The following is a 27039-nucleotide window of genomic DNA, read 5'->3' on the forward strand; positions in this document are numbered from 1 at the left end:
GTCCTGCCACACAGCATGTGTCGACACTGAAAGCCTCAATGTCGGCACATGTTCGACGCGAGGGCTTAATAAACAACCTTCCCAGCACCAGTGGAATTGTTACAATGTAGATTAAATCCACTGTTCCTCCATATTATGAGCATTGAACTGACTGATCAATGCAGGCAAGGCAATCAGGGGAGAATATTTTTAATGTGCTCACGGGTTGAGCCGATCTATGTGCTCAGTATCATCTGTATTGTGATAGGCACTGATGTTTGCAGTACAAGATTCTCCTCATGCATGATCTGTACGGTCAACTTCGGGCTCATAGAAAGAGTGCTTCTTGATGGTGCTAAGCTTGTAACTAAGAGCCGGCCATTCAATTACTATCAAAGAATCCAGAAGAATCTCAACACTATCTAGAGTTAGAACCTCGAGTCTACTAATAGCGTTGTAAATTCAGTAGAGTATAAAAACATGGCGCAGCAAAAGCCACCGGCCTTTTCAAAGACAAAGTCGTTAATTCATTTAACCGAGCGCTCGAGGACACTAATCAGAAAAGATGCAAGAGAGCTCGCTGAATTACTTGTAATAGAACAACTACGGACCCTGGATACTCTACCTCCTCAAAGGAAACCCTAATGATTGAGGAAACGTCTGCAATCTCAGAAAGGGCAGTACAGTATTAATCTAATCAGTAAAAGCTTCTGTGATACTGTTTGCTTAGAAGAGTGTATCAAATATATCCCCAAATTAAATATACTTCAGGATAAGGTGTTGTACATAAAGATGATCCATTTGTTGTGTCGCCGAGCCGAGGGAATGGCCGCATGTTATTCCTTCCAAAATATTCAGCACAAAATAAAAATAAAAATAAAAGATAATAAATAATAAATAATAAAATAAGATAAAAATAGAATAGAATAGAATATTTGACAATATAATGTAAACTTACTGTTATGAAGAAGTCAGAGAGCAAATGCTAAATGCATTATTGTAGGCTTCATTATGGCAAATAAGAATGACAACAGAATATAGTATAACAGTTTCTAAAACAGATCTAAATTTTAAGATAAACACTCACTTTTATATATATTCTTTCTAGAGAAAATATGCATCTTATTGATAACGAGTACAAAATTCAACAGGAAGCTAGTCTATATCAGCTCTGGAGCAGAATGTTGAATTCCAACGGTTGGCAAGGAAGAAATTACGGCTAAGTTCCATACAAGGAAGTCTATTCTTGGACCATCCTGTTTGTACATGTTAGCTCGCATGGCTGCCCGATATGGAAAAAATCCTTGTCTCTGCGCCTAGTTTATTTAAATGCAGATAGCTTACATGTTGAGCTGGAGTACCACCAGAGGGATTAGTCAGTAGCATAAAGATTACAACCGCTATGGTTTTCTCAGCCTAACTCCTGAGTTTACTGAGATTACTAATTCAACAATACAACGGATTGACACACAAACGTGCTTCAAAGTTAACCTTAGTTTCTATACACAGAAGATTGTTTCTAAATATCATAGAAGTACATGTACAACTTTTGTCCGGTGGGGACAAAAGGGAAAGCAAATTAGCAGGAGATATCTCGCTCGAGGGTATGTGATGGAACAATAAGACGATAAGATGCACTGAAGGGAAGCAAGAATACAAGATTTGATGACACAAAGCAGAAGCAAAGCAAAGCAGAACAGAGCAATTAAAAGGCACGTTCCTCGGATTCGAATACAGACCGAACAATGTGAGACCAAGAGAGGCCTTATTGTTCAATCTTCGACCTTCATTGAAGCATCTACAGCGTCCATGATCTCCGCGTCTGCATCTCCTCCACCTTCGGCCTCAACATCGGCGCTTCCAACTCCTGACCCGTCCGCATCGGCGTCAGCGTCTGGCCCGTCTCCGTCTCCATCGTCTGCAAGCTCATCTCGTTCATCAGTAGCCAGCGTCTGTCGTGCAAAAGAGTTTGCATAGCCGGGTGCACGTTCCCGCCTTCGATCATCATCCGCTAATAGATCGTCTTCACCATCTAGACTCGATTCCCCGCTTGCACGACCAGCGCCATTGGTTGACGCATGACCACGGGAACTACGTCCATCTGGCCGGAGAGAGCTACTGTATTGCTCATGAGCGGGAATAGAGTTAATGTACGGAGGTGTGGGCGCCCTGCGCGACTGCGCTTGTGACTGATTCTGCGAATGTGAATGCGATGACGTGTAGTGCGCTTGATCGGATAGGTTCGAATGCCGAGCGGCCGCACTCCCAGCAGTACCGGAGACCGACGCGTGATACCGCACACCGGGACCCGGTGAGCGACTGCGGTCAGCCTCGTGCCGCCCCGAATCGACAATGAGAGTATCCGTACGCGCAGGAGCGCGCGAACGACTCGACTGACCCTGAGGTTGAGATTGCGAGTATGACTGTGAATACGGTTGTGAATGCGTCGAAGGTAGCTGAGCATGTGAGGCCCTCTGCGATTGGCTTTGGCTACCACGAAGCGAAGCGGAGTTCTGAGCGCTCGCATCGAGCGTCCCGCGCCTCTCAACGCGCTTCATCTTCTTGCGGCACCTGGTTTATTACTGTGGTTAGCATTCACGCTTTCTAAAAACTGCGGAAGAGTGCAGTAAGGAGAATCGGCAAAACGCCAACTTACCGATCACACACAGTTCCGGGGCCCTGCGGGCCCGGTCCCCATTTCTCAACACATTTTCCCTCTTTGTAACGTCCAGGAAGACCACATTGTCGGCACGTTCTCAAACCCGGATAGCGTACCGCTGGATCCACAGGTGATGGTGCAGACGGGTCCCCGCCTCCACTAACAACCGCTCCATTCGGATAAAGCGTCGCAAGCTGCGACGCGGGGACGGACGGCTTTTTACCCACGCCGTTCGGTACCGCGGAATGCACGGATGATGCCTTCGCAATTGATTGGGGAGCAGGTGGAGGAAGGGTAGAGTATGACGGCGATATGCCATTAACAGACGGGGGAGCTCCTGCGAAACTATGACTTTGGCTTTGGCGGGTACCGAATGCTCCAGCGTGCTCGGAAGGTGATGGTCTTCCCCGGTTACGATCGGTCGCTGTCTCGAGCAACATTTCGTCAAGACTCATACTGCCTCCACTTCCCATTGAGCTCCGACTGTTGCTCCTCCGCTGTCTTCCATCCACGTGTAACATACTCTGAGCATCGGGATGACGTGCGAAGGTCTCGCGTTCCCTTCCACGACGCTCACGCGCTTTAGCATCGCGTACAAGCTCTCGTGCGTCGACTCTTCCGAGTCCTATAGAAACACCTTCCCTCTCCCTACTGACATAATCACGCTCTCGCTCATCATAAACAGGGTAACGGGGACCTGCTGGGGGAGTGAGATAAGATGATGCGCTATCTCTTGTCAAGATCTGACCAGGGCCGGATGGTGCAGTTAGGTACTGGCTGGAGTGTGGGCGGTCATACGCTCTTGCAGATGACGGTGGTGAAGGGACTGAACTCAAAGGCGTCGCGGTTGGGTACGCAGAAAGCGGCTGAGCAGACGCAGGCCCACCGTGGTGTTGGCCTGTATGTGTGCCTGGGCGATGGGCGTACGGCGACTGAGGCTCGATGTCTACGTCCATGTCCCGTCCAAGGGCAATACGTCTTCGCTTCTGCTCCTCATAGATCGGATCATCTATGTAACTGCGATGGCTAAGCGAACGTTTCGAAGGTATAATGCTGTTTAACGACCCAAGTCCCGATGCAGAAGGAGGGGGAGGAAGGGGGAGAGACTCAAAGGCACTTGTTTGTCGACCATCAATCGGACTATGAGCTGGAGCGTAAGAAGAATGTGGCGGGAGTCGCATATGACGTGATGATTGAGCTGAGGTATGAATTGTCAGGATCTCTGGAGCAGGTCTGTGCAACTGGCTTGCCGGAGGCAGCTGGGGAGCGGGTGCAGGTACCCGCGGTAAGTTTAGTTTCAGTTCACCGTAAGGTGATGCTGTCGATAAGGGGGGCGATAACTGAGGTGCGGGATGAGAGGAAGTAATGGATGTGAGGAGACGGGAATAGGCGCTCCGTGCATCAGACGCTCGCAAGGCACAGGCAGCCTCGTAGCGTTCAAGTTCTGCAAAGCATGCTGAAAGTGAGGCGAGGGCGTGTAAGGCTTCGTCTCGGGCCCTAGAGAATATACATATCAGAATTGATCTCCATACCGATTGGGTTAGAAATGTGAATGGAAGACAAAATACACACCGTTCTGCCTGCTCCGCGCGTGTTTCGGCGTCAACAACCGCCTTTGCTGCGCTTTCCGGAAGGCGACCGTCATTTTTTCTGGGCTCGGCGCCGGTACTTGCGGAGTTCGGCGATGCAGGACCTTGTAATGCAGAGAGGAGGCGCTCGGCACGACCTGCGCGCTTCTTTTCCGAAGTGAGCTCTCGGCGAAGCGCGTCCGCATCAGCAAGTGATTGAGAAAGGAGGAGCGCGAGTTGTGCAGGTGCCTGCTCAGAAGAAGAGGCAGAGACTGAGACTGAGTCAGAAGTATTCTTGTTATTTGGGGATATAGTTGGTGATCTGGTTGTTGAAACTGGCTGAGCTAAGGGCGGAGTTACGAGAGGTTCGGGGCGAGCCGCCATAGAATGCTGCATAGTCTCTGGTAATTTCATGGGAGCCGGAATTGCCAGTTTGTGGTCTTCCGCAGTCCTGGACTGCGTTTCTGGTGTAGAAGACTCTCTTACGACGACTCTTGGAGGAGTCAGCTGTTGAGGGGCTTGTTGGGAGGAGCAAGGTGTAGGAGTGGGCGTCTTTGAGTCCAGTGAGGATGGACTTCGAGAAGATCTCTTGTTGAGTGGTGGAGCAGAGCCACCGCTGGCAAGGGGCAGCATTGAAACCTGCTGTGAATGCGTTGACTGTGGTTGTGGTGGCGGCAGCGGGGGAGGGGCAAGGGCGGCGGTCGCAGACATGACGGCGCGCGTGCGAGTGGAGGGAGCGGAGGAGGGATAAATGAATGAGAGTGGGAGGGAAGGGGCAGGTTCAAGAAGGGGGGCGTGTGATGGGCCTGGTGTGTTATAAGTAGCCTCTTGGCGGAACGATGGTCGCGCGCGCCGTCCGGGGGCGGCTTCCGGCGTCCGCAGTAGCGCTTGAACTCTAAATAGTGAAGCGGTACCGCGACTTTTCCCGCATTAGGATATTTGTTCGGCACGCCGCCCTGGTCTCGGCCCTCGGGCGCGCGGACCATCGCGCCGCAGCAGTATCGGCCGCCGATGGTTGGCGCGAAGCACAGCAAATCCACTCGCGTGCCTTTCGATAGCTTCGATTCGCGCACCGACGTTGCGTTCCCGTCGTTCGGCGACGAGCGAGGGGACTTGGAATCAACACATGTTTATGACCAATATTGCTTCCGGCATATCCTTGGAAGCAGAGCCCGCAGTTAGCGCGCCGGCGATATGGTCATTGGGCAGCCAGGCGGCCGCGGAGCTGATTGCGCCAACACTGAGCAAAATTGTCCCCAACTCTAGTCCGAAAAGGAAACCAAGTCCGGACTGCCCGCGAGGAAAGAGGTCTGACCGCATCATCCATACCCACACAGAACGTCGGAGAAGGGACAGTCCATCAAAGCGCGTGGTTCAGCCACACAATACAAAAGCCTACGCGATCAGTCGCAAGGCGGCCCATCGCTCATCGCAACTCGGCAGCCAAGCGCAGCGGGGTCGCCACCGTCAAAGAGGCGGATGACGACAACATCTTGCGCAATTGCCCCAGTTGAGGCTTTAGCCCATACGGAAGCAATATTCGCGCACTCTTGTGTCAGGAACGCGCACCATGCAGAAGGGTTCGGCACAACACCAGCCCCGAGGTTCTTCGCCAGGCATGTTGGAAACGATGCCCGTTTCCAATTGAATAGCTCGGCACCGTAGTCAGGCGCTCTCAGGCGGTCCGGTCAGTCGCCGCCAATCCCACCGCGAGTTTACTCCCTTTATCTGTGTCAGGGCGTCGTTTGCACGGCATTCCGACTTCCGACGTGTTTTTGAATTTGATAGCGACCTTCTCGCCTTCCCAGGGTACTTGAGGCAGCAGGACGGTGAGATTGCTTCGCACACGCCTGTGCAGCGCGCCGTGCTTCATATTCGCTCGTGAACAGCAAGTTGCAAGCAGGAGATACAGAATCCATTTGAAGAAGACCTCGCACTCATCCAATGTTGAATGGTACTTGCGATGCTAGTTGTACACGTGGGACCTTTGCAAATATCAGATAATGAGCGAGTTGATCTTTCTTGTATGGTTCAGACGATCGTGAGGACCCTTTGAAGCACTCCAAAAGCCACGCTGTTAGAGAAGACATCAGAGGTCGTTATCTAGCCGTAGACATATTTTAACTCCGTAAAATCTAGATCAGGTTCGTGTTATTGCAGAGCCGCCAAGAGGCATTGTTGAAAATTTGCTTCCAAAGGCAGCTTCAACATTGATAGGGTGATCGTGTTCAGAAGACAAGTGTAGACAAGGTTTGACGGTAACCTTAATTCCAAGACGCGTCTGGTTCTGGTCTACGCCACGTCGTACGCGTCCTCTCCTAACTCAATCAAATCCCTCAAACTGGCGGATGCAGCAAACAGGGAAGAGACATGAGCCTATTGATATTGACGACGACTCTGATGGTGTCGAGGAAGTGACAAATCCCCCACCGTTGCGTGCAAGGCGGTTGCAAAAGCGCCAAAAGACAGCCAGGGCACAGCATGGCTCATCACAACTGCCAATCGTCCTCGATGAAAGCAGTGACGATGGGACTGACAGTATTGTTGTTAACAGAAAGCTTCAAACGTTGTCATCCCCTTTCTTGAACTTAGGGACGACCACGTCAAAGAATGAATGTTCAGATGCTGGTCCATCAAAGTGAGCAGAATGATATATTTTCAATATTTTCTGTTGCTCAACGTTCTGTTGGCTATCCAAGGCAATACAGAGAGCTACAGAAAGAACACTTGTCCTGGCAAGGCGCAGGAGCTGGAACTCTAACCCCGGCAGTCAACCCACAGCTCTATGGACTTGTTGCACCTGCACCCAGCCCTTCACCTAAAAAGCCATCTGTTTCGCCTGACGTACGCGAACGATCACCGTCAATTCTCATTGTAAGTGCTGTATCTTTTGCATACTGATTTATAAAACTTTAAATAAATAACTTACAGGATCAGACGATGAAAATGGAACTTGATCCAGTTCCTCCATCAATCTCCGCTAATCGGTCGTTTCAGGAGGAAGATGAATATATTTCGGCGGATGATTATTGGGACTGGGTGAGAGGAGACGATGGGAGCATGGATGTGGACGACAGCGACGATAAGAATACTATAGACATAGAACCTCCTCCGATGCCTGTAAAAGTGGTACCCAGGATAACATTCCGATCATCTCGTAAACGGGAGTCAGTCAAAAGTCAAACCCTACCAAGAGCTGGAACTGGGTTACTATCAGCAAGCTCTGAGCAGTCGAGAGCAAGGCCATCTCGTCTCTGGGATGGCTTTAAGGCTGAATACGTACGTTTACGTTAAAATATATTCCATTTTCATTACAACTTTTCTAATGCCCTGATAGGCTACGAGTCCCTACATACACACAACCGTAGACTATCGCCACCTCAGACAAAGCAGAGGTCTTCTATCCAGGGCCACGTCGTCGCGATCAATTAATGTTTTCAACTCACACCTCACTGTATCTTCCCTGCGCCTCAGCGGAGCTCCATTCAAGAAGACATCCGGCTGTACGTGCAGTTTCACCGCACTTGTACTATAGAATCTTCGAATATTCACACTTCCGCTTCTGATAGCCGTCAACAAAGTTGCACAATCCCATGAGTTTATTGCCGTTGCAAGTCCGACGAAGGGGGGTCATCCGGATAGGACATCCCGAGCTCGTGAGTACCCTGTGCCTGATTGTTGTGCCTTGTAGCGGTTGACGGCGGAACCGGATTTACAGCTGAAGTAGATCCGTATAATCGGGATGGTAATCTCGTTGTGTGGCGCGGTCAAAAGCGTGCGTGCTATATGGGAACATTTTTAGTTTGCTGGCTAAGGCTAACCCCTTTAGATGCGGTCTTGAATGATCACAGGAGGACGTGGCCTACCGACAGGATATGGAGTGAGCATGTTCCGTACGTATTACGGAATCAAACACTAACGGCCCTGTCCGCAGACTGCTCTAAATACTATACCGTCAACGACGTTGCATTCGATCCTCTCAGGTACTTCATTCTCGCATCTGCGTTGTTCCTCCACTGAGTGCCAGTTCTCTAGGCCGAATTGTCTCGTATCTTCCGGCAACGACTGCGTCGTACGAACCTTCGACCTCAAAGCATGCGACGATGAGTTCTCACCTGAGTGTCTCAATACTTGTAAGCACCTCTCCGTGTCCATGCGTTCAACTTCTCAGTCGAACCTTAGTCCAATATGCGCACGCGCCCTACGACATCGCGTTTAAACCGAACTCGTCAATCTTCGGCGTGAGCTGCTTTGACGGGTACGCCGTTCCCTCCCCCCGCCCCCCCTTTCCTCCTCCACTCTAAAAAACGATAATAACGTTTTACCGCAATATGTACATATAGAAACATCCACATCCACACCTCCGACACCTCCCGCTTTACACTCGAAGTCGTCAACGGGCGAGACTCGCGCCCAGGATCCTTCATCTGGGGTGCTACGTCATTCAACAGCGGACTTAACGACATGCTCTTCGCTTCCTCGGAGTCCGAGAGGGAGAACGTTTGTCAACATACTGCGTTTAACGTTGCTCTGCAATGTGCAGATTATGAGTTGGATATTGACGATTCTGCTGAGGCTATGGCTTTGGATCCGCAAGGTACGTCCAACACAAGTTTCAATAAGCGCCGACTTGGATGAGGTTGTCTTAAAGAACAATAATTTTCTCGTCTGATTTACAGGCCGAGTTCTTGCGCTAATCACAGAGACCGGCGCCAACAACTCCCACTTCCTCTCCCTCTTCGACGTCGCTCGGGGCCAAGGTACCCGATGCACAGGCACCCACCTCCATCCCTTAAAACCTCATGCCCAACTATCCTCCGCAAAAGACCCCCTCGAAGTCACCTGCTCGTCATTCTCCCCAGACGGTATTCTCCTAGCAATCGCAAGGACAGATAACGCAACGCACGTGTATGACGTTCGGTTCCTCACTGGAGAAAGGCCGTGGGCTGTACTGAGTCATAAGATGGTCGGACGACCGAGGGAGTTGGAGCATGGTGTTACTGGGTTGCACTGGGTTGAGGGGGTGGGGAGGGGGCAGCTTGGGTTGGTTAGCGGTGGAACTGACGGTATGTTTCCAGTCTTGCTTTCTTCCTCTTTCTCTAATCCCCCGATATACTTACACTTTCTTTCTATTTTCTTCAGGCTGTGTCAGATTATGGGATATGAAATGTCCCCCGGCACATACAGATGAAAGTATGGTCCTCGCTGAAGTAGATCACGACGTTGCTTGCTTTTCCGTGGGTGATATATCCAAGAATGAGCATAGATTAGTTGTGTAAGTATCCTCTTATCCTCTTATCCTCTTATTAACCGTCAAAACTGACTTTTATCATTATAAAATTCTTTTCAGTGGCGATTGCGGAGGCGAAGTCTATATTTACGACTAAGATTTACTATTGTTAGCTATCAGTTGCTCTCACACCATATGTTGTATACCAGTAATAAATGCATGTAGCATACATAGTACACATACATGATGATATAATGAACATAAGAAACATAACAGTAATAACAGTAATAACAGTAATAACACTAGATTGTAGAATGTATTAGGAAATTTGCTGGAAGAAAGATGTTAAAAGAGCCGGAAAAAAAGGGGGTGGATTCCCTGCAAGCTAATCTAAGAATCAGGGCAGGCAGAGATAGAAATGAATAAGGTGAAGTGACATGTGTGTGTGTTCTGTCGAGAGTAACTGGATCGTTGGATCGTTGTTGATAGTGAGGGGACAAGGACCTGAAGTGCTGGAGTGCTGGAAGACTGATGGTAGAGACAAGACAAGACTATAAAAGGTCAAAGTCGTCGAGCTGAACGGCGGCGTGGAAAGTGAGAGAGAGAGAGTATCAACACGCAAAATCAACCAAAACAACAATCGCACAACAAAACGTACCTCATCATTATACCGCATAACAGTCCTCTTCAACTTGGACGTATCAACCCACGTAACGAAATCCTCCATATGTCTCGTCACAATAAAAGCCGGATCGATAATCGTATCAGGACCAACTCTTACATGTCCCTGTTCGACAAACTTCACAGCGGCACTAACACTCTCACACATCCTTAACCTAACCATTACAACAGGTAATCTCCTTCTACAGAACGCTGAGACTGTCAGACTCTTCTCGACGTCAGATAACTTCGAAGAGGAGTTGAGTACGCCGATATCGTATAGTTTTCCTAAGAGAGCTGATTCCATGCGAGATCGGAAGGAGTTATCAGGGGAAGGGAGGAGAGAGAGACGATGTGCGTATGATTTGAGGGATCCGCAGAGTTTGTTGTATTTATGGTAGTCTTCTCTGTCTTGGATGTGGTATCGACGCATTATGCGGATTTCGCGGAGGTTGGCATCTTGTTTCCACTGTGCGTTGGAGGGTTAATTTGTTAATTATTAATTAGGGTGGGGTAGTTTTAATTAGGGGAGGAGACGCACGTTGAGAAAGTCGACTTTTTTGAGTAGTTTTTGTTCGTGGTGTTTGAATTGGCGGACCATGGTGGACACGGATGCTGAATACCAACTGAAAGCAGAGTTTTGATATCGAAAATGACGGAGCCAAAAAGCAGAGATCGAACGGACGCATACACAAGTAAGGCAAAGCAAAGTCCAAGTCCAAGTCAAGTCAAAAATTTGACGGAGCCAAAATCAGATGCACGTGATGTGAAGTGCCGTGATGCCGTGATGCGATGGTCGGCACGTCATCACTTGCAGGAAATAAAGCACAAAATGGAAGGATATACGGTAAATGCGATATAACAAGGAGTTGTGGTAGTTATAGCCAAGAACAAAAAGTCAGCGATAATGAGCAGGGACAGAGAGAGATTAACGGAGATAGTGGACAACGATGTGGCGAGTACAGGAGTGACAGCAAAGTGGCGAGGAGCACAGTGCCAGTGCATGGGCCGTGAGAGCAAAGAGATGTAAAGACAATTGCCTCGATCCCGCACCGTCGACCCTTCCGTTCTATACCTACTCCGGTCTCCCCGCCGCTCCCGTAGCCCGCCCCCGACCTCGGTCTTTATCCCTCTCTCGCCCGCATCGCTCTCAGTGGGCGCAAGGCGAAACACATCAGGCGCTATCACGGGCAGTGCGCTGATCCCATCTCTCCCTGCCTTTTCAACGTCAACCAGTTCTTCCCGTACATCCCTTCACAACAACTTCTTTCCTCCCCCTCTGTCGCCCTATTTTCTCCTTCATCACTTCCTCCCTACCTATCTCTCCGCGCTCGTCGTTGTTCGTCGAGTGCTGCACGCGGTAAGTCTCGTGACGTATTATTAAATAATTTGAGTGGCTGAGCGACGACCGTGAATTGTATTGTTGTGTTCTTCTCTCTGGCTTGTGCTGTTCTGTTCCGGCACCCTTACACGATTCTCTCGATTTGGACCCGCCGCGTCCGAACACGCTTCATCTCCTTCCTCGCACGCTCGACAGTCCCCGTTTTCCCCTCAACGACACACCCCTCTCTCCTCTCTTCCGGCGCCTTTTCCCGCGTCTGGCCCCTCTGGTGCGTCGTGTCTTGGCCCATTACGCGTCAACAGCGGTCACTTTGCAATCACACAGATTGAGACTGACTGACTGACTGACACAGGCTCGTCGGAAACAATCAATATATTTTATTTCTTTCTCTACTCAATTGGCATCGTCTTCCTGACGGGCAGAACGTCTCTCGATAAACGCTTCTCGTCCTCGCCCTCGCAGCCCGTGTCAATCTTTGTCACGCTAGGCTGCTCGAGATAGAACGATCCGTGGGTCCATCGTCTCCGCTCGCACGCTAGAGCGACCACACAAACCACATATTACTACCCACTATTATCACTACTTACCAGTGACGCGCGACGTTGACTCACCAAATTATTAACGACGATACCTCCGTCTGCTAAACAATTACACTGCCCCTGCAGACATGATGAACAACCCACGATTAATCAACGGAATCGGACCCTTCCCGCCCACTGCGCCAGGTACCGCCGGCGCTAACCTTGGTAATATCAATGGAATAGGTGCGATGGGAGCAATGGCCAACATGAGTGGTATGGGCGGACTTGGGAACATGGCGGGTATGGGTGGTATGGGCGGCATGGGTGCTGTTGGAGCAGGGGGAGCTGGAGCCGGAGCTGGAGGCGGTCCCGGACAGATTCATAACCATAATCAACAACACCCGGGGCAGCATGGCCCTCCACCAATGGGCTTGGCTCCGAACCATCAACAGCCACCACATGCGAACCCGCCTCCGATGGGTGGCTTGCAACCAACAGGCAACCAGCCTGGCCAGAACCAAGGCGCAGCAGGTGTGCAGCCGGGACTCGGGCAGCAGCCGAACGGACTTCAGTTCATGGCCGCCCACAGCCAGAATCCAATGCTCCAACGGCAGCTCGAGGTGCAGCAACAGCAACAGCAGCAGCGTCTTGCCGCTGTTCAAGCCGCCGCCCGACAACAGCAGCAGCAGAATCCTCAACAACATGGAGGGCAGCAGATGCAGCATCAGCAAGGATTGCAAGGGCAACAACAACAACAACAACAACAACAACAACAGCCACCGCAACCTGGTGGGTTTCCAGGTATGTCGTCCCACATGGGCAACTTTGGCAGCCCCCGACCGGCGTACTTAATGAACACAGGAACTGCTAATGGTATGGGTACGATGAGCGGGCTTGGGATTGCTGGTATGGGCGGGGTGCCTGGCGCGAATTTCCATCCTGGAAACACGGCCAGTGCGATGGCTCAGCAGCTAGGAGCCATCCGGCGCGTACCCAGCCAAACTGGTCAACCTGGCCAACCTCAGGCCCCAGGCACAGCGAACGCTGGTATGAACATGAATATGCTCGGTGGAATGGGGGTCGGAGGCATGGGCATGGGCATGACTAATTCCATGGCTGCGTTACGACAGGGTATACCTGTTGTTGCGCAGCGTTTTCCCCCTGGATCTCAGCCTCCGCCAGGTCAGTTAGCACCTGGACAACGTAACCCAAGCGGCAGTGTACCGCCAGAATTGGCTGCTGTTATACAAGATCAACGTCAAAGGGACCAGCACGTACAGCAGGCTCAAGGGCATATGCAGCCGCAGGCTCAGCAACCACAACACCTTGGCCAGCAACCGCATGGTCTCCAACATCCACGCACGCCCAACATGGTCAACACTAACCCCGCAATGCAGCCGCTAAGTGCGGGAATGAATAACGCTAATTCTGCTGCCGGCTCGATACCTAACCCAATGAATCCGAATCCCATGGGCGCACCAGGAATGCAACGAACGCCTTCGGCGCAGTCTATGGGCGCTCCTGGCCTCGCACCCGGCGGGATGCATCCTGGCCATCCAAACCACCCCAATCATGCGAACCCGAACCTCTCTCAGCAACACCCGCATGGGCAACAACAGCAGAATCCTCCGCCTTTCGTGAATCCTTTACACCAACATGCCATGCAAAACCCACAGATGCAACATCAACATCAACAGCAGCATCAGCACCAGCAGCTCGGAGGGCAGCAACAACATCTTGGACAGCACTCCCAGCAGCCGTCGGGCTTACCGATGTCGGGTCTGCCAGGCCCGAACCACGTTCAAAACGCGAACGCAATGCCTGGTGGGATGCAAGCACACCCCGGGCAGCAACACCCGAATGCCGCGTCGCCTCAACGCCCGGGGACGGGCGGACACTCGCAACCTCAGACCCCGTCGGTGCCCGCGTCGATGCGTCCGCAGTCACGCGCTGGTGAACAACAGCAACCGATGATCAACTTCCCTGGAGGTGGAAGCCAACCGCAGTTTGGAGGGCAGATGCGCCAGCCTGGTGGGCATCCGATGCAACTTCAGCCTGGGCAGCAAGGTGGACCACCTGGACCTCCGTATGGTGCCCAGGGTGTCGGGATGCCGGGTCGAGTGACTCCACAGCAGAATCCGATGTCCACTCTTAGGGGTTCGCCAGTGTCGATGAATGGGCGACCTGGGAGTCGTGCTGGAGGCCCAGGGCCTGTTGTTGTTGGTGGTGCTGCTGCTGGTGCCGGTGGTATGGCAGGTACACCGGGCATGGGGATGGCCGGGAGACCTCCATTCCCTACCCCCGCTCAACAGCTCGAGATGCAACAACGAAGTACTATGGGACAGTATGCCGGGGTGATGCCGCCGCTAACTAACCAATCACATCAAGGTCCTGGGCCAGGACCGGGCGGGGGGCCGGGTACGGGACCGCTTGGTGCACCACAACAGCGACCGCCAACGAGCCAGGCGCATCCACATGGTCAACCGCACGGGCAACCGACACATCAGCCATTCCCAAGCTCCGTCCACCCAGGACAACGTTCGAATTCACCTGCTACGCATCGGCAGCCGACTCCTGCGCTAGCGCAGGCTAACGCGCTTGGTCGAATGGGTACCCCGACGCTTGCGCAGGGACTGCCGCAAGGTCAGCTCAATCGATCACCGTCGGTCGTCCAGGCGCCGCCGCGTCAGCAGAATCATGTACAAGCTGGAGGGACTCCTGGTGCGGGTCCTGGACAGGGGCAAGCACAACAAGGTCAGGGTGGCCCGGGACAGGGATCTGCGCCTACGCGAACACCACGGACGCAGGCGACGCAGTTACCGTCTACACCTGGCGCACCGTCGAATGTGTCGAATGTGTCGAATGTGTCTAATGCTGGTGGTGCGGGTGCGCCTGGTGGACGAGCGCAGCCGCCAATGGCGCCCTTAACTCGCCCTGGAGCTGGAGTTGGGTTAGGTATCAATCCGATGCCAGGAGGAAGTCATCCTAATGCAGGGCAGCAAGCACAACCCCAGCAGCCCCCCTCATCCCAGCAACAACAACCGCCGAATGCGGGCACTCAACCGCAGCAGCAACAACCAACCGCTGCGGCACCTCCGGGACAACCGCGGCCTCCTACTCAGGATGGAACGAACCCTCCCCCATCTGCTATACCTATGGTGCCAATGCAGTACTTTCAACGGCCGTTGTGCGTTTTTTTATTTTCCGTGTTTTGATACTTCGTTTTGCCGTTTTACTAAAATTTCATTACATTACAGTCATCCAGGGTTCAGTGCAATTAGCCGATTGCTTTCCTTTAGTGAGAGTTTATCACATCCCAAAGTACCAGTAAGTATTACCAGTGTTATGATCTGAGTGATTGAACTCTAATATTGCTTGTTTGTAGCTTTCAAAAGATTTCTGGGAGAGTCTTGTTGGGGAGTATTTCACTGCAAAAGCAGTATTCAAATTCACACTTTGGAAAGACAACGCGCAGACAGAAGCCAAACCATTCGGTGAGTAAAAACATTTTTTTATTTTCTTTGATCCCTCGATCTGCAGAATACTGACTGAAGAACGGCGGCGTCATCTTGTCGATCCACTCTATTTCATATTTTGCAAATAGACATCACGATGCCGATCCTTCATAGATTCTTCCTCGTCACGGCTCAATCTGGTGTATCGTCGATGTCTTTTAACTTTGAGGGTGCAAAGGAACGAATGGGACCGACGGCGTATACTCTGTACGTCGAGAGTCTAACTGCGTCATGGACGTTTTACTATTTGAATGGGTATATCGTGACGCTACGTGGACCGTTTAACGCTACGGTCGTAATAGTTCCGAATCCTCCGGCTATACCACCACCTCCAACAGGAGCGAACGGTGCACAACCACAACCACAACCGCCCCATATGCCATATACGTTGAAGATCGACACGATTTCGTTCGATGCGCAGAAGCATGAGAAGGCTTTGCGGGTAGAGTGTATTCATGGGAGGAGGAGTGATCCTGTGCAGAGGACGCCGAAGATGATGATGAAGATGGAGAGTAGTCCTGCTGGGTCCTCTACTTCGACGATTGCGAGTGCGAGTGGTGCGGAGGGTGGGGTTGGGGGTACGCCGGCGTTTGAGGATGAGAAAGCTGGTGCTGGAGGAGGGGGGGATATGGTTGTGCATTTTGAGAGGGCGACGATACCGTCCGAGCCTGTGAATGCGTTTGGGATACCGCAGGCTACGATGAGGTGTTTAGAGGCAAGTTTACGAATCTTTAACCTTACCCTACAGTCTGTATACTAATCAGTGATTTGTTTTGTTTGAATAGTTGGCTGAGAGTGTGGGTTTGATGTCTGGGTTGATGGATTTTTCTTTACAGGCGGGATTTGGGCCTAAAGAAGCGTTGAAGAATTTCGCGCATTTGCTAAGAGAGCAAGGGTTCAACTTCCAACCGCCGAACCAGAACAGTCCCGGGCAGCTTATGGATTCGCAGCAGACGAATGGGGTGGTGACTAGTCCGGCGGTGACGCTTTATCAGTCTTCGCCTCCTGTGGAACATGCGACAACGAAGCCTCCTGGAGGGTTACAACCTCATCCTAACTTACAACAACAACATCGGCCTGGGCAGGGTGGACCTGGACAAGCACAAGCACAAGGAGTTGATATGTCATCTTCACCTCATATGGTTTCGACACCTGCAAGTGCGCAGACCCCCAACGCGCCTCCTTTGAGTGCTGGGGCGCCGACGAGTACGAGTTCGACGCCTATGGTTGCGCATGCAACGTTGAAGAGGAAGGCGGGGGAGACTGCGAGTCCGACGACTGCTACTGTGGAATCACAGGTGCAGCCACCTGCGAAGAGGGCGCAGAGGAAGAGGAGCGGTCGGCATTGACCCTACTACCTTGTCATGCCTTATCCCTCACGAAAAAAAAAATTGCATCCGTCCATTCACTGTTTGCACGCATAAACTCGACCCATCAATCCGCATCTCAGTCTCAATTATTTTCTTGGCTCAATGTTTCGATTTACTTTTCTTTTTCTTGTTGCATCGTCATCCTTACACAAGCTCACGTCTCGTATTTTCGTTCTTATTTCATTCCTATCTCGCGTTTCGTTTGTGTTTCCTGTCTCCTTGTCTCGTCTCATCGTATCTCAGCTTTTCCTCTTGCTATCTCATCTCGTCGCGCAAGTACCTACCTAGAGTGTATATGTATTAGTACTGCCTCGCTTTCTGCATAACGTGGGGTTTTTCTCCTCCATCTTCCATCCCTAAATCTCTCGTCTCTCTGTCTCTCTGTCTGTTTGTCTCTCTGTTCTTATCTTCCGTCTATCCGTACATTCCGTCCGTCCGTCTGTCCTGTGCTATCGTCTTCAATGTCTTATTAGTCTCTGTCTGCATTTACTTTTTTTCTCTGTGTTTACTTGTTTTTAGTCTCTTCTTTTCTCTTGATGTACTCTACGATTTAGTACTGGATAAAAGGTTGACTGGCAGAACGGTCAGCCACTTCACTGATCCTTCCTGTGTGTAAAGTGTGATAGATATTTGTGTCTGGGTGATGTGCTCTACGTATTTAGCGATTCAGTGCTAGAGCAGAAAAAGCAGTCTGGTGATCTTGTCAGCCACTTCACTGATCCGTCCATGTGAGGTAATATCAGAGAGATGTGCGTCTGGGCTAGTTGGGCTGACAAGTCTTGATGTGAATAAAATAAGACGAGGCCGAAGAGATATTTGCTTTACGCCTTTTGACAAGGACGCCCACCATTGTAACGGTGACTTCTCCCTTCCCCCTCTCTCTTACGACCCCTCTCTCTCTGAGTCTCTCTACCGTTCTCCACTTCCCTGCTGGCCAGCTCCGCGCTCCGCTGTTGTTTGTCGCTCGCGGACATTTCTTTTTGGTTGTTGTTATTTGCGCTTGTTAGTGACGCGACGCGCTTTGCTGGTCCAAACTGCGTTTTGTTTGTTGCTCGGTATAAAAGGGAAGTGGGGATCGGCGTATTCTTTGGTGTTGTTTCCACTCGCTCTTTTCCTTCCTCTCCCTCTTCCCTCCTCTCTTCCTCTTGCCTCTCTTGCCTCTTACGCCCACTTTGCTATACTCTGTCTCTCTCTTCTTGCTTGGCTTGGCTGGATTTCTCGACTTCTCACTCTTTGGTTCGAGCTGCTGCTTGTTAGTCTGCCTACCTGCCTACTTGTCGGTCTGACTGGGTCTGTGGAACGATACTACGACGACCTCCCTCGACGGGAGACCCGTTCGCGTTCAGAATTGTGCCACCACCCACTCGTGGTTAAAGGGGTCCCTGTACCTTTAACTCCCACTCTCGCTCACTCCACCATTACCACAACTTCCGTACCAGGGGACGATTGTATAGTGGTATCGATACTGGTACTGGTGTTGATACAATGCCAACCACTCAGTCCACCTCCGAACGCCGTTGCGGCGCTTCGCTCATTCCCAAATCAATGCATGACCCCGCGCTGATCGACCTACTCCGCCGACCTGTCAGCCGCGAGATGATCTCGTATATCGCGGCAAAGACGATGAGCGTGATCGTCGTCGAGGACCCTACCACTTCCAAGAACTCAGGAGCACTCCCGACTCCTCCCCATACGCCTTTGAAGAAGACGTTCGCGGAGCGCGAGGCGGAGGTGACGCAGTACCAGGCACAGATACAGCTCCAGCAGAATAAGATTGGGCAGAGTCAACAAGGAAGCGGTACTGGGGGAGCATCCACGCCGTTCTTGCCTCCGCTTGAGGATTTCATTACTCAGCTTGTGGAATCTGCCAATGTACAGACTCCGACGCTTCTGACGACAATTATTTATCTTGAGAGGCTACGTCATCGGCTGCCTAAGTTTTCGAAGGGTGAGTGAATGCCGCTTGTTTTAATTTATCTGTTTGATTTCTGTATCTTACGAATCAACTTCTTTTATTCCGTTTTTTTGCTACTAAATCTTTCAGGCATGCCGTGCACTAGACACCGTGTCTTCCTCGCTACACTCATCGTTGCCGCGAAGTACCTAAATGACTCGTCCCCGAAGAATAAACATTGGACAAGATACGCTGAGATCTTTGAGAACGCTGAGATCAATCTTATGGAGTCGCAGCTTGTCTCCTTACTGGACTTTGATCTTCGCTTCGCTGAGGAACAGGCTATTGAGCACTGGGCACCTTTCATGCCTCGTCGTACGTCCTCGCCTGCACAGGACAGGGAGACGCGTCAATTGGCTGTCAACCGCATCAAGGCTCGTCGGTCACGCTCGTTCATCGACGTTCAGATGCCACCCACTCCTCCTTATGATGCTATTCCTCCAAGCCTGAAGATCGACCATCACTCGTCGTCTTCCTCATCCTCGTCTTCGTCTGGATACTTGGACATTCCTGGCTGTTGTTCTCGTGTTCCAATGTTGCCTTCTCCTTTGTCTGCTGTTGGGTCTTCTCCGCTGCGTGCCATGTCTAGGTGCACGACCACTGAGTCTGAACTGAGCGTGGGTTCGTTGACTGAAGATAACGGTTCCTCGGGTTCTGATCCGGAAGACTTTGAGGACGAGCACAACGTGATCACTATCCCTGCCAAGCTGGACTCGATGTCCCCTACTCCTGGCTCTCGCGGTGCTTCGCGTCTCTCGTTATGTGCTCCACCTGGTGCGGGTCATCGTGTATCTGCCACTCGTACTTCGGCGAATGCTACTGGTGTACAGCTCCGTCCGATTCCACTTCAGCTCCCTGAGAAACGCTCGTCTTGGCAGCCTGCTGCGGGAATCGCGTCTATTCCGCGTATACGGGAAAGCATGTCTGGTGGTTTCCTAAGTCGAGTCTTCGGGTCGAGTAACAGCGTGAAGGAGAAACTCGATCGAATCGACGGCGTCGTCGAGAAGGACAGGAGCGGGTACGACACGAGCCAGATGCACGGTGAGAGCGACGTGATCATTGCTTCGGAGTCGTCGCATAGTGTGGACTTCCGTGGTACACGTGCGTCTTCGCAGCGCATTCGAGCGCAGAGGTATGGGAGCTTTGAGAGTGAGACAGAGGTGATTGGCATATGAGTAGTGAGTTTGAACACCCTACCCCACTGGTGATTCCACCACTTCCGCTCTCTTCCTCTTCTCCTTCTCTTTCTTTCTTGGATACGCGCATACGAAAAGGACGTCTTTTTTACACATTCATTCATCCATCATTCCCCCCCTCCCGGCCCATCCTTCTATCTATCTATACAAATTCTTGCTCTCGTTTTTTTTTCTTGGTTATGGTTATGAACGTCTACACGACTCTATACTCTACACATTATGAATGACTGCGACGCGCGCATGGATGTCATCTCCACCTTTTCCCTTCTCCACTTTTGTATCCATTTTTTTTTCTTCTTGATGCACAGCACAGCACATGGACTGTCTAACGCGCTTCAGTTTTTCTATCCCCCTACTCGATTACTCTTTTTTTTTAACACATGGACACTTCACACACCTTGCTATCTGCTATTCTTATTACTTAACTATATCTTTGTCTTTATACGTTTACAATTATCTTTATCACAATCACTATCATTATTGCTTGTCTTGCAAAAGAATTGTATTATGTGAATCAAAATAAGCTCTGAAACAAAGGACAAATGAATAGCATCCCACCACCACTTTTGTTATGCCATTCATGACTGGCATGCTGAAACGGTGTTGCAGACACAAGAAACACATAATAGTGCTTCCTCCAAACATTGGTCATCATCCTCCTCCTCCTGCTCAGTTGGTCTTGTTCCTGTTGATAGAGTAGGGGCAGCAGACTGAGTGATATTTGGAGCATCAACTTTGAGAATCAGTTCTGATTGTACTGCACATGTAGGACGAATTCCTTGTGTGACTCACAGTCTCTTCCTCTGTACAACAAAGTACCAAAACACTACAACAATGACACAGAAACCTACAGTGCCAACAACAGTACTGACAATCACTCCTGTACTTGACTTCTTTGCATTTTACAATTAGGATGGCTGAAACAACTGAGATGACTGAGGGCTCTGAATGCCCTGTATTATGTCTGGTTGACCTGGCAAAAATTTGTAAGTTAAAAGAATGTTATGACATGCAGATTGTGATGTTTTAAATAGTTAAATACTGACCTTGATTCTTGGCATTTTCAGCATCTGTTGTATTGAATATTCCACTAAACCATGATGCTTTTTTGTTGACAGTGACACACAGGTTGTGAAAAGGGTAGGCATGCAAGAACAAGGGGCAAGGTGATGATTGACCACTCAGTGTCTCTCATCCTTATATTGTATGTATTCTAACTAAGACATTATGAAGTCATTGTCTTGTGATAAACTCATCATCTCATAATACTCCCCTTCAAACTCTTACTAGTTCAAGTAAACTAGTAAGATGTTTGACTTGTGGTACATATAGTGCTTTTGTTAATATATCCACTCTTTGATCATTTGTCTGTATGTATTTTGCATTTATGTACTCTAATTCAATATAGTATTTAATAAAATCTTTCTTATGATTTAAATACTTTGTCTGTTCTGAGTATTTGAGTTTGTCCAATGTAACTGTTTGTATAACAGTATTATTATTGTAATAAATATTAATTGGTGCATCAGAGACCTACAGAATCTCTTCAGCTAAATGGGTAAGTGTGATCACTTCTTGTGTTCCTCTTGTAAGAGCTATTAATTCAGCTTCACATGTTGAATTTGCCACTAGTGTTTGTCTTTTACTTAACCATGAAACTAATGAATTGTTCAAGTAAAATGCATATCCTGATATTACACAATGCCCTTCTTGTATCATACTGTCTGTATCTGTATATCTATTCAATATTGATTGATTTGTGTTACTGAGTTGGAGCCAGACATTGTTTGTAGTTTTTAAGTACATGTAACAGTGTTTAAGTGCCAGATAATGCTCCATACCAGAGTCATTAAGGTATTTTACTAACTGATTTGTTACAATTGCTATATCTGACTGTGTACAGTCTGTAATGTATCTAAGTGTACCAACCATGTTCATGTATAGTATTTCAGACATTTGTTTTCTATCAGTATCAGTTTACAATACTGTTTTTAATTGTGTACCCAGTTGTATGAGTGTTTGTATGCTCTGTTTGTTTGTAAGATTATACTATTAATATAATGTGTCTGACACATCCTAATGAATCTATACTCTCTGTTGTGTTGAATCTCTATACTAAGTAGTAGCTAATGTAATTCTCTACTGTCTGTATATTGTAAATAATGTGTAATAGATTGTTTTATCATTATAATAGTATTGATAGTAATATTGTTGACATGTACAAATAATATAGTTACAGTTATTTCTTTCTTCTTTGTAAAGAATACAGTGTTATCATGTTTGGATTTTGTTAATCTGTACTTAAGTAGTATATTAGATAGTGTTTTATACTATCTTCTACTAGCTTGTTTTAATCTGTATAGTACTTTTTGTAATTGTAATATTTGTCCATTCTGTAATCTGTTTATTAAGTTACCTGGAGGAGGTTTAACATATATTTCTTTGTCTTCTATTAATTGTCTATATAGATATACTGATTTAATATCTATCTAATGTATTTCATAATTATTAGATACTACCTATGCTAATATTAATTGTACTGTAGATAGTCTAGCAGTAGGAGCAAATAAATTGTCTATATGATAGTTAAGACTGTCAATCTAATAGTTTCCTTAAACTACTAATTGTGCTTTGTATTTTTTGATACTATTGTCAGTGTATTACTTTATTTTATAGACAAATTGTGTTCTGATAATGTTAATATTATTGTATGAATATGTGATTTCCTATGTATTATAATTTTCTAATTGTTTTATTTTGTCTTTCATAGCTTTTATTTATAAATCATAGTCTGGACATTGAATTGCTTTATAAAATAAAGTTGGATCCAATTGTATTTCACTTATTTTAGTATTGAATTCTGTTAAATGAATGGTAATATTATCTTCATCCTTTTCACTAAGTGTGTACATGTGTTTTGTTACATGTTTATTCTGCATATGTTACTCAAGCTTGATAGTACATTCTGTTGGTTTCTGTTTCTGTTCCAATCAATGTAATTTAGGTTCTACTTTGTTTTCAGTTAATTTAACTTTATCTTCCATTATGTCTGTTAGTTCTTCTGCTTTTCCTTTTTTATTAGGATCAGTGTTGTCTGTATTATTGTTGTCTGTTCTTATTATTCTGTTGTCTGTTTTGTTATTTTTAATTATTAAATACTTGTTTGTATTGTTATTTGTATTGTCTATTTTCTCCTCTTCAATTTGAGAAGGTTTACCTTTGAGAAATGGAATATTTTGTTTGATAGTAATTTTATTATTGTGCCAAGTTTTATAGCCTTTACTTTTGTTATCTAATTCTATCTAACAAGTAATTATACCTTACTGTTGTATTTTTGTAGGATTTTCATTACAAATAATAATATATTGACCAAATTTGTGTATATTATCAATTGTTCTGTAGGTTCTGTAATGTTTGTAATGTAGAGTGTTATAATTTAATACAGTACAAATTGTTCTATTATGAATATAAGTGATATGAATTACTGCTTTGGCTTATAATGTGAATGGTAGTTTAGTAGATGTTAGATATGCTCTTACACCTCTAAATATAGTTTTATGGGTTTGTTCTACTATTCTGTTCTGTTACAGAGTATGATGTACTGTTAATCTTTGTTTTGTTCCTTGTGAATCCAAATATTGTTAGAAATCTTTACTAAGGAATACAGTATTGTTATTACTTTGTAATAGTTTTATTTTTACTCTGTACTATGTAAATATTTTAGTTGTCCATTGTACATATTGTGTATATGTATTAGTTTTTGTTTGTAATTTGAGTATTATGTACTAATAAGTAGAATTGTCTACAATTGTTAATAAGTAGTGTATGTTCTTATATGTGTACAGTTCAATAGGACTAATAATATTAATATGAATATGATCTCTAAATGCATTTGTAAGAGGAGATTGATGTAGTTTTGGTATTAGTGTACATTCAATATTTGCTTTTATACATTTAATACATTCCTTTTCTTTATAGTTTGTTATTTTAGTTGTTAGAACACTTGGTTGTGTTTTTATTAATTGCTTGATATAATTGTAACTTATATGCCTAAGGTGTTTATGTATATTATAAATAGATAGTTTGTTCATTGTTTTTAACAAGTGATTATTGTACAATATATACAAGTTATTTCTTAATTATACATGTCTGACATATTTGTTACATAGTAATGTTATAGTACAAGTATTGTTTGTAAACACAAAAGAATAGCCTTTCCTACATAGTAACACTTGACTTATGAGGGAAAAGTTCATTTGTGGATAATAATAAATGTTTTGTAATGTTATAACACTTACTTGTTGTGTATTCTTCAGAATTTCAATACACATAGATCCAGCTCAATTAAGAGTCATTGTTGATCTATTTGTAATAGTTACAATTGTAGGAGTTATGTTGTGTATGTCTGTTAAACAAAATAGATAAGGAGTATGTCTGTTAAACAAAATAGATAAGGAGTATGTGTGTATTAATACACTAGAATCAAGTAAATCCATTATTTGTATATAGGATTTCTTGTTAGTTATGATTGTATTTGTAAATACATTAGTACATACCTAGGAACTGAATTGTTCAAATTGTTTGTCCTGGTTGCTCAGAATAAGAGTGTAGGTATTATTGTTCATTTCAACATTACCTTCTTTTAATTCAACATTGTTTTTGTTTGTATTTTCAATAATAAACATGTTTGTTGTATTTTCTACAGTTTGATTTATTTTATACACAATGTTAGCCTGATGTTTAGCATGTGTAAGCTTTGTAGCTTCAGTAGGAGGTTTGCAGCATTCCTTAGAGAAATGTCCTACTTTTCTACAATTGAAACATTTTGATTTTGACAAATTAGACAAGTTTGACAGATTGAATTTCCTCTACTTATTTACTTTATACATTGTATTAGTGTGTACATTATTCTTTGTCCAATCATTAGAATCCTGTACTTGTTTAGCACAGTAATTGTTGTAGATATTCTACAATACAAGAATTAGTTACTTTGGTTCAACTTTCTTATGTTCTTTGACTGGTTTGCCTTCATTTTAGGTATTGATAGATTGTATTATTATATTTACTATGTGTGTATATTGTTCAGGGGTAGTAAGTAATATTGCTGCTTTATATGTAGAGTCCCTTAGTGGATTACTGTTAGTAGATAGGGTTGTATATGCTTCCTCAAGTCTGTCTAATGTATGTCTAAAGTGTTTAATATGATCTTTACAAATAAACAGTACTGATTTGTTAATAGCCTTTTTACATACTGTCTAAGGGTTGAAGCATTCTTCAAGTGCCTTTATAAGCTGAGGGATAGATGTATTAAAGTGTATATAGTTTGCTAATATAGTATTAGTAGTGTTATTAATGATACACACATAGATAGCCTTAACTATCTCCCTCTTAACTTTGTTCTGTAGTTCATCCTTTAGTAAGTGTTTGAAGCATGTAGCTGTAACACTAGAAACAATGTAGTAGTACCACATCTTGTAGTTTGCTTCAGTCTTAAGTATTGTAATGTTTTGACCAAAGTACTTAAGTATGTTGGCTAGCTTACAGTGTGTGTCAGTGTGAGAGGGAACTATATTAGTAAGTTAATGTAAGTAGGGAGTGTAAGGCTTGTAACCTGTGAAAAGGGTAGGCACACAAGAACAAGGGGCAAGGTGATGATTGACTGCTTAGTGTCTCTTGTCCTTATATTGTATGTATTCTAACTAAAACATTATGAAGTCATTGTCTTGTGATAAACTCATCATCTTGTGATACAGGTATTAGTATTAATATTTTGACAGAACTTACAATCTACTGTCATCCAATAAGGAATGGCTGTCTCTGACAGTATCTGAACACTTGGTGGATAATACCTGTAAAACTGATTTGTTGGGATTCATTAAAACATAAAGCTTTAGTAAGTATAAAAATACAGGAAAAAATCGTTTTTATAGATACACATATTAGATGGAAAATTTGTACAGTTTGTTTTGTAGATGATCCATCTGTTATACAATTTAGAATATGTACAGAGCAGAGAAAACAATGCTAACACTAATACTATACCATCCTAGCAAATGGTACATGCTTGAAGTAAATTGTATACAGTCCAGGAGCTATAAATGTTTATCTATTAAGAAGAAATACACATTCTGACATACAAAGTTAATAAAGGACACACTACTAACACTTGTTTGCTTTATCTGCCTGTACAGACTCATAATAATCACCTTACACTTTTATTGAAGCTACAATAAAATCTTCAAATACAGGTGTTCATGTAAGTAAAGGTCCCTTACAGTAATACACTCAAGAGGAAATTCTCACCTCTATTGGAACTGTACAGACTCTTAAGGTAGCTATTGACCAAGCACAGGCTCTGCCTTAGTGAGTTATTCATCCAGCCAAATCCATCCATGCATTCTGCTTCTGATGTCACATCCCTCTGTCCTAACATTGTTGTACTGTTGATGCCCTGTCCCATAATTGAGATTGGAAAGAGAGGTAGAAACCAGTTTTGTTTGGCCTAGAATATGTCAAAGCTTTCTGGGGTTCAGACTAGCTGAATATTGGGGGTGAAGACAGTCTTCACTGAGAGTCAAGTTTAAGAGGTCCATCAGGAAAATATCTCAAACTTTGTATTAGCTTATATGTATATAAATTATATATATTTTCTACATTATGTATAAGAGCTTATTGTGTACCTAGGGGTTTTAGGAAGGTAATAAGAAGCTAAGAAAGCTATTAAAAAGTCTTGACTTTCTGGTCAAGAATAATAAGAATTGTAGTACTTACTAAGATATACAAGTGCTTAAAGTGTACCTTGCAAAATGGCTAAGTATTATAATACTTGTTATTTTAACAAGGAAAACATATAAATATAAGATGTATAAGATAAAATTTTCCTTATATCCATTTGTTATTGAAATAACAGTTTATAATTATATTGAAATATTGTATAAATACATTATTATCTACAACAATTAGGGAAATGATCTGACAACAGATGGCAAGTGTATTGACAATAGAGAACAAATGTGTTCCTCAGCTGTTTGAGGTAGTCTTTGTC

At 46.0% G+C, this 27039-nt stretch overlaps 5 protein-coding genes across 5 annotated transcripts; 3 read left to right on the forward strand and 2 right to left on the reverse strand.

The window, feature by feature from the left end:
- Positions 1-1460: 1460 nt before the first annotated feature.
- FOMMEDRAFT_141629 (uncharacterized protein) lies at positions 1461-5553 on the reverse strand. The gene is made up of 3 exons (XM_007268045.1): positions 4211-5553; positions 2636-4135; positions 1461-2550 (listed from the first exon to the last, which is right to left on the reverse strand). Exons 1-3 carry the CDS (start codon positions 4915-4917, stop codon positions 1752-1754), a joined length of 3006 nt encoding a protein of 1001 aa, XP_007268107.1. The 5' UTR covers positions 4918-5553; the 3' UTR covers positions 1461-1751.
- A 1001-nt stretch (positions 5554-6554) lies between these two features.
- Positions 6555-9677, forward strand: FOMMEDRAFT_169078 (WD40 repeat-like protein; the record flags this gene model as incomplete). The annotated part of the gene is made up of 14 exons (XM_007268046.1): positions 6555-6844; positions 6906-7080; positions 7138-7485; positions 7544-7709; positions 7776-7862; positions 7925-7981; positions 8036-8086; positions 8141-8189; positions 8242-8339; positions 8389-8464; positions 8550-8803; positions 8886-9272; positions 9349-9481; positions 9557-9677. 14 exons carry the CDS (start codon positions 6555-6557, stop codon positions 9591-9593), a joined length of 2208 nt encoding a protein of 735 aa, XP_007268108.1. The 3' UTR covers positions 9594-9677.
- A 96-nt stretch (positions 9678-9773) lies between these two features.
- On the reverse strand, positions 9774-11005 carry FOMMEDRAFT_110205 (uncharacterized protein). The gene is made up of 3 exons (XM_007268047.1): positions 10638-11005; positions 10095-10565; positions 9774-10011 (listed from the first exon to the last, which is right to left on the reverse strand). The coding sequence occupies exons 1-3, from the start codon at positions 10695-10697 to the stop codon at positions 9988-9990; spliced, it is 555 nt and encodes a 184-aa protein (XP_007268109.1). The 5' UTR covers positions 10698-11005; the 3' UTR covers positions 9774-9987.
- A 4339-nt stretch (positions 11006-15344) lies between these two features.
- Positions 15345-16234, forward strand: FOMMEDRAFT_89101 (uncharacterized protein; the record flags this gene model as incomplete). The annotated part of the gene is made up of 2 exons (XM_007268048.1): positions 15345-15453; positions 15564-16234. Coding segments are annotated over 2 exons (780 nt in total), but the record flags the coding sequence as incomplete, so codon positions are not given.
- Positions 16235-18329: 2095 nt separating this feature from the next.
- FOMMEDRAFT_147562 (uncharacterized protein) lies at positions 18330-19973 on the forward strand (the record flags this gene model as incomplete). The annotated part of the gene is made up of 2 exons (XM_007268049.1): positions 18330-18792; positions 18889-19973. The coding sequence occupies 2 exons, from the start codon at positions 18330-18332 to the stop codon at positions 19971-19973; spliced, it is 1548 nt and encodes a 515-aa protein (XP_007268111.1).
- Between the last annotated feature and the right edge of the window lie 7066 nt (positions 19974-27039).

Source organism: Fomitiporia mediterranea, assembly GCF_000271605.1.
Source record: "Fomitiporia mediterranea MF3/22 unplaced genomic scaffold FOMMEscaffold_8, whole genome shotgun sequence".
NCBI lineage: Eukaryota > Fungi > Basidiomycota > Agaricomycetes > Hymenochaetales > Hymenochaetaceae > Fomitiporia > Fomitiporia mediterranea.